General features: G+C 39.3%; 2 protein-coding genes across 2 annotated transcripts; one reads left to right on the top strand and one right to left on the bottom strand.

The window, feature by feature from the left end:
• Positions 1–519: 519 nt before the first annotated feature.
• Positions 520–3,474, top strand: LOC103433495 (26S proteasome non-ATPase regulatory subunit 6 homolog). The gene is made up of 8 exons (XM_029103856.2): positions 520–764; positions 871–985; positions 1,648–1,738; positions 1,848–1,993; positions 2,088–2,307; positions 2,428–2,536; positions 2,720–2,888; positions 3,036–3,474. The coding sequence occupies exons 1-8, from the start codon at positions 629–631 to the stop codon at positions 3,208–3,210; spliced, it is 1,161 nt and encodes a 386-aa protein (XP_028959689.1). The 5' UTR covers positions 520–628; the 3' UTR covers positions 3,211–3,474.
• A 1,769-nt stretch (positions 3,475–5,243) lies between these two features.
• On the bottom strand, positions 5,244–6,190 carry LOC114825480 (flavonol 4'-sulfotransferase-like). Its single transcript, XM_070823273.1, has 3 exons — positions 5,893–6,190; positions 5,432–5,628; positions 5,244–5,360 (listed from the first exon to the last, which is right to left on the bottom strand). The coding sequence occupies exons 1-3, from the start codon at positions 6,188–6,190 to the stop codon at positions 5,244–5,246; spliced, it is 612 nt and encodes a 203-aa protein (XP_070679374.1).
• Positions 6,191–6,435: the final 245 nt, after the last annotated feature.

Here is a 6,435-nt window from a genome sequence, read left to right as displayed (position 1 = left end):
TTTTGACAAAATTTTGAAGAAATTAATGAAAAGGACTATAGCTACACATTTTGATAAGTTGAGGGACCAATGGTAATGGATTTTTAGTTGAGGGACCATTGCTACAATTTACTCTTTGAAGTATATATATTTAAATGCTGAATAACCAGAGTAAGCTCTTGGCGTGAGTTTTATCGCACTGCACATCTTTTAATGTACCATAATAGTTGAGATTACATATAATGCGAAATCATATTTGCCTTTAAATATAATTTTTCATTTAAAATCGTGAGGCAAATATTCCACTGAACTCTAAAACGAACTTAAGTCCCTCTCTGATACATCAGAGATTAAAAGTTAAAATCAAATTTAACTCGGTATGCATTAGATATTTTAAATTTTGCCGGTTTGATCCGGCCCGGTTCACAATTCAAATGCAAACCGCTAAGTTATGGTGCTGTAAAAAGACCATAAAATTACGTTTTACTTCCTTAATTACCAATTTACCCTTCGTGTTACCGAGCGAGAGAACAAACACCCTCACTAGGCCAAAACACACTGTCGTTCCACTTCCTCCTTCAAGCAAAGCGCAAAGAACTCCCAACTCGGATACCTAACTCACCGACCGACTCACCACCACCGATTCCAAATGGAAGCCCAAGAGGGGACGCAGCAGCCGCATCTCGTGCTCGCAAACAAGCTCTTCCTCCTCTCCCATTCCGATGTTCCGGACATCGAAAAGGTCCAACTCAGGGAGGAGGTTTTCGCCTCCGTCAAAGCCGACCGTAAGATCGCCTATTTTCACTAAATTGAACCGATTTTTGCATTCTCTGTGCTTTCAATTTCGGTGTTTGCGTATCGGGGATTGAGTTTCTGTTTGGGGTTTTGTAGATATGGCGCCGTTGTACGAAACCCTGGTCGCCGAATCGGTGCTTGAGCTGGACCAGGGCGTTATGGACTCGATGAGGGCGAAGAACCGGGAGGAGCTCAAGAAGATCGACGAAAAGTGAGTTCTTTATTGGTTTTCTTCGATTTTAATTTTGATTTTGGTCCAGATTCTGTTTGGTTACTGAGAATTGTGAGAAAAAAGAGAACTGGGGATTGAAATTTATGCTTTGAGCTCTTCACTGTGAGATACAGCTATGAAAATTCGCTATTACTTAGGTAACTTGTTGAACTAGGCTTACACAAGTGATGTAGTTTTGTTGGATCGGATGCTGATGAAGCATGATTTCTCCGTTGACTTATTCGCGATCTGTTGGGAGTTTTACTGTAATTAAGAAGAATAACAAGATTTGCTTGAATTGTATAGTGTGAAAAATATTGTTGTCTGTACTATTATGATAGCATTGTGATCAAGTAATTTCTGTTACCAAGTTAACTATATGGTCGGCTCGGCTTTGTTTAGCATTGCTGATGCAGAAAAGAACTTGGATAACTTGTTGAATTGGGCTTTACACAGGTGATACAGTGTTATGAGATTGGATGCTAATGGAGTATGAGTTCTCTGTCGACCAACAGTCGGGATTTTTACAGTGGGCTATGTAGAATGACAAGATGTGTTTGAATTTTCTAGTTTGAAGAACATTGTTGTTTGTGCTATTATTATAGCCATTGTGATCAAGTACTTTCCTTTACCAAGTAGCTTATCTGGTTGCCTTTGTTTAGGATTGCTGATGCGGAAGAAAACTTAGGGGAAAGTGAGGTTCGAGAAGCTCATTTGGCCAAGTCCCTGTTTTTCATTCGTATTGGTGACAAGGTAGATAAGTTGTAACTTATTTGTTGTACAAGTTATATCTGCCTTTTATTTTCCCCCTTTTAGTGGTATTCCCCAATTTGACTTTAAACTTCTTCCCTTATGAACCTAGGAGAAAGCTTTGGAACAACTCAAGGTAACGGAAAGCAAGACAGTTGCAGTTGGGCAAAAGATGGACTTGGTCTTCTATACACTGCAACTTGGTTTCTTTTACATGGATTTTGACCTCATTTCTAAGAGTATTGACAAAGCAAAGAAGTAAGTAGTAGTGACATGGATCTGTGACCTGCATCTTTTTGTTTTTAAATTTGGTAGTTGAGCTTTGTTTGTAACCATTGTATCATGATATCAGTTTATTTGAAGAGGGAGGTGATTGGGAAAGGAAGAACCGTTTGAAGGTGTATGAAGGTTTGTACTGCATGTCCACTCGGAATTTTAAGAAGGCTGCTGATCTGTTCTTGGATTCCATTTCTACCTTCACCACTTATGAGATATTTCCGTATGACATCTTCATATTTTATACCGTCCTTACAAGCATTATATCGTTGGACAGAGTTTCTTTAAAACAAAAGGTAAACTGCTTTCTTACCACATGTTTTATGATATGGCCTTCATGTTTTATGTGTTTCTCCCATTGTGTTAGTAATGTGTGTTCTTACAAGAAATTATTAATTTCAAACAATATGTCGCAGGTCGTGGATGCTCCAGAAATATTGACAGTGATTGGGAAAATTCCCTACCTTACAGAGTTTTTGAACTCTCTATATGATTGCCAATACAAATCATTTTTCAAAGCTTTTGGTAAGTAGATCTATGCAGTGATATATGTCTGACATGATATATTAATCTATCTGTATGATATTAGAATTTTGATTTGCATGTTCATAAGCTACCTGGGCATCAATTTGGTCCTGTCATATATCAACCAAATCAATAAATTTCATAGTTGTAATTTCTTTCTTTCTTTTCTTTTTTCTTTTTCAGCTGGCCTGACAGAGCAGATAAAGTTGGACCGTTATTTGCACCCACACTTTCGGTATTACATGAGGGAGATCAGAACTGTTGTTTATTCTCAGTTCTTGGAGTCCTACAAGAGTGTTACTATTGAAGCTATGGCTAAAGCATTTGGCGTGACCGTGGATTTCATTGATCTGTAAGTGACTGAGTCTTATGGTTACCTTGTTTCAGGTTTACCTTATGTAGTTTAAAAATTTTTGGTCCTTGATTTCATGGAGAAGCTGTTAAGTATTTTACGTTTACATTCTTTCTGCATATATCTAACCCATTCTACGACATACAGGGAACTATCTCGTTTCATTGCGGCAGGGAAGCTTCATTGCAAGATTGACAAAGTTGCCGGAGTTCTAGAAACCAATCGTCCTGATGCTAAGAATTCACTGTACCAAGCAACCATCAAGCAAGGGGACTTCTTATTGAACCGCATCCAGAAGCTATCTCGTGTCATTGACCTGTAGGTAGGCTTTTTACATTTTGAATGTGGTCACAAAGAACTTCAGAGCATAGCAACTTGTGCGTTTTTACTTTTAATTAGATGAAAGTAAGTTGTATTTCTCTTTTTCTCCGAATTTATGTAGAACCAAACCAAAGTACTTGTATCGAGGTTCTCCTTTTCCTTTCTAATTGCTACTGCTAGCTTTTTGAGTGTATGGATACAGTCGTATTGTTCTCGACTCATGCTGTGAAATTATTGAATTGGCTCGGTGCGAGAACTTGGAACACCTGCTGCCTGCTTTTTTTAATTGCTGTTATTTTCCCAATTTCTCAACGTTTGTAGCGTCGTTGGATTCGATAAAAGATGCACAAGCATATGATAGCATATAACAAAAGTACAGACATTCTCTACAGATACAATACAGCATAAGTAGTTATCCAATACGGACGATCGCAAATTAATAGTAATTTACTAAAGTACAGCAACTTCTTAATGTTAATTAATTATCAGTACCCGCCCTCTCTAGGATTGTATGCGTGGTATCAGTACCCGCAGTAAGCATATCCAGCAAAAACACCGATGATTAGCGAACTAATTAATGTTTGGTAAAATCCTTCAAATATTTGATAAATTTTTAATTATTTACCTAATTGTTTAATGTCAAGTGTCGCTGAAGATCACGAAGACGATGAAAGCAGGCACATATGATGTTGATAGGCAAAAATTGGATAACCGTGATTAATGCGGTTAAGCACGCAACACCATAGACATAAGAGAATGCCTAATTAAAAAGAGAGGGTACGTATTTACTGCAGCAGTATAACCACCTTTAAATAATCGACCTTGAAACAAAATCCAGGATACGTACTTATTGAGAGAGCTGCTGCACCAACTGGACACCTACAAGAGTAGCCAGGCCCTCCATTTGATCTGCACACCCAATGTATGCAAACCCTAGCAAGCTGACGATCGATGTGGAACAGCGATGGCGCTAAGAGGAGATTCTTTATGCAAGGTTAAACCCTTGGATTCAGCGATATCTATATCTTCCGCTGATGTTGGCAGTTTCCGGTCGAACTTCTGCGCTACATTTGCCAAAGCAAGCTCAATAATAACCGAGGAAAACTAAATTGCTGGGCAGCTTCTCCTGCCAGCTCCCGTACGGAAGGGTTTGGAAAGTCAGCCGCTTTGTAATCTATTTCACTATTCACAAACCTCTCCAGCTCAAACTCATCCGGCTTGCTGTGAGATTTCGGGTCTCTTGTAATGTCCCTCACATTGACTATAACTCGTGTGTTCGCTTTAATGTCGTAGTTTCACATTTTGGTTTGATATTCTGGGGATTAGTAATGGAACGACAGGATATAAGCGAAGAGTCTCCTTGATCACTACCTTGAGATTAATGCATTTCAACCAATTCATCGCCCTGTTATTATCTCCTCTTTGTTTCCATTACAATAAAGGAAAGCTTGCTTATATGGAAGAAAACAAGTCCTTTTTGGATTTTGTTGTCCTAGAAATTACAAGACATCGTGGCGCACAGACCGAGTAATAACTATGAACTAACTACATCTTTATTGTGAAAGCGGGTGTGTCAACTCGCAACCGAGCTCGGTCGGGTGAGAAGAACAGGTGGTGGTGTCGAATGCATTGCTGACTTCTGCACAAAAGCTTTGAGGAAGGAACGCATCTTGGCCTTGGGCTCTAAAACCTGAAGACAAGGTTACTAGATGACTGCGACCTAGATTGATTCAACGTTTATCCGGAAAAAAATCATGATCCTCAATATTTCTATCATCTAACAACTTAGAGTACATGAGCCGAATGCGCACAAAATCGGGTTCAAATAGTTTTACGTAAAATGGGTTATTTAAAATTAGAAAACAATGGGGTTTTGCATAAAATGCAATAGTTATTATACAAAGTCAACAACGAGCAGATCTACCAACTAGTACAGGACCGAATTGGGAGGAAAACACGAAACATGACTGAATAAAGCAAATACTTGGATCATAAGCCCTTATTATTATTGATTAAGCAACTAATTAATCAAACCTAGGCATCTGTATAAAATGTCAATACGGAACCGTTCAACTTGTCATCTGTGATTTGATCCATACGTTTTGCCATGTCTTCAGTGAAAAAGTTCTTCCAGTCCCCACTTGACCTTTCCTGAAGAAGTCACAGTTATTAATATCAAACTGCATTTTACTAAACAGTTGAGTCTTGCCGGTTTTATTAACCTCCAGACCGCTCAAATTCTCGAAACCACAGAGCTTGATGATCTGCTGCACCACCCCTTGGCTCTCTTCCTCCAAGGAAAAAGGTTGGCCCAAGAACTCAGCCAATCTCTTCACTTGCACATCCGGCTCTTTTTTCAGATCCTCATATTTTAAGAACAATATTTTCTCTGGAAATTCCAGGCTTGCTTTCCAGAAACCTAGCACATGGTCCCAAAAGGGTCCATAGTCAGAGAATCCTTGGCAAAAAAGCTCAAATGCTTCTTCTAGTGAGAGGGGTGTACATACTTGGGACTTCAATTTGTTCATGAAGTTCCATGAAGAAATACAAACATCTTTTGGGTTGCGGCAAATGTACACAAATTTTGACCCACCAATATTATTAGTAGTCACTGATTTTGGTTACAAAGAGTAAGGCTTGTGGGTTGCAAAGAGTCTAGTAGTTGTAGCAATGTTAGTACTACCATCACCATCATGATCACGATCATCATGCGACATCAATGAACGGCTGTGATGATCATGATCACGATGTTCATGCATATTATTATTATATAGATATGCATCCAACTGTAAGTACGGAAAACAGTCGTGGGGCCCCGTGGTGAGCAAAGGGTGATGAGGAGAGGCAACATCATGCAGGGTTCTATTGATGGTAGCAAAAATGAGTGCTCTATGCCATGTTGTACCTGATTTGGGAAACGAAGCCAAGAATATATTGGACGTACTACTTGCACCAGCTTTGAAATGATCTTGAAGCAGCATGACCGCTTTTAAGACAAAGCTAGAGTTTAGCCAGAATCCTTGGTATTGAACCAAGTGTTCAGTGGCCCAACCCTTCTCTTTTGGAAGGTTTGGCAGTAACTCTCTTTATTTTGCATAGGTTTCTCGGTAGGCTTCCACATCTTCCTTCTCCTCTATATTTTGCATGGTCTCATCTTGTGGAAATTTTCAGGTCGACGGGCCAAGGGCCTACTCTAACAACATCGATACTGTCTCCACTTAACCAC

Source organism: Malus domestica, chromosome 06 (genome assembly GCF_042453785.1).
Source record: "Malus domestica chromosome 06, GDT2T_hap1".
In the NCBI taxonomy this organism is placed as follows: Eukaryota; Viridiplantae; Streptophyta; class Magnoliopsida; order Rosales; family Rosaceae; genus Malus; species Malus domestica.
This window is presented reverse-complemented; position numbering and strand designations above follow the sequence as displayed.

Excerpts from the sequence above, each read along its gene's own strand:
- LOC103433495 (XM_029103856.2), top strand. The coding sequence starts at position 629 with ATGGAAGCCCAAGAGGGGACGCAGCAGCCGCATCTCGTGCTCGCAAAC. Across the intron at positions 1,994-2,087 it reads AGTATTGACAAAGCAAAGAA|TTTATTTGAAGAGGGAGGTG; the intron begins GTAAGTAGTAGT and ends TCATGATATCAG. Across the intron at positions 2,889-3,035 it reads ACCGTGGATTTCATTGATCT|GGAACTATCTCGTTTCATTG; the intron begins GTAAGTGACTGA and ends TACGACATACAG.
- LOC114825480 (XM_070823273.1), bottom strand. The coding sequence starts at position 6,190 with ATGCTGCTTCAAGATCATTTCAAAGCTGGTGCAAGTAGTACGTCCAAT. Across the intron at positions 5,629-5,892 it reads TCGTGATCATGATGGTGATG|GTTTCTGGAAAGCAAGCCTG; the intron begins GTAGTACTAACA and ends ACCATGTGCTAG. Across the intron at positions 5,361-5,431 it reads AGAATTTGAGCGGTCTGGAG|GAAAGGTCAAGTGGGGACTG; the intron begins GTTAATAAAACC and ends TGACTTCTTCAG.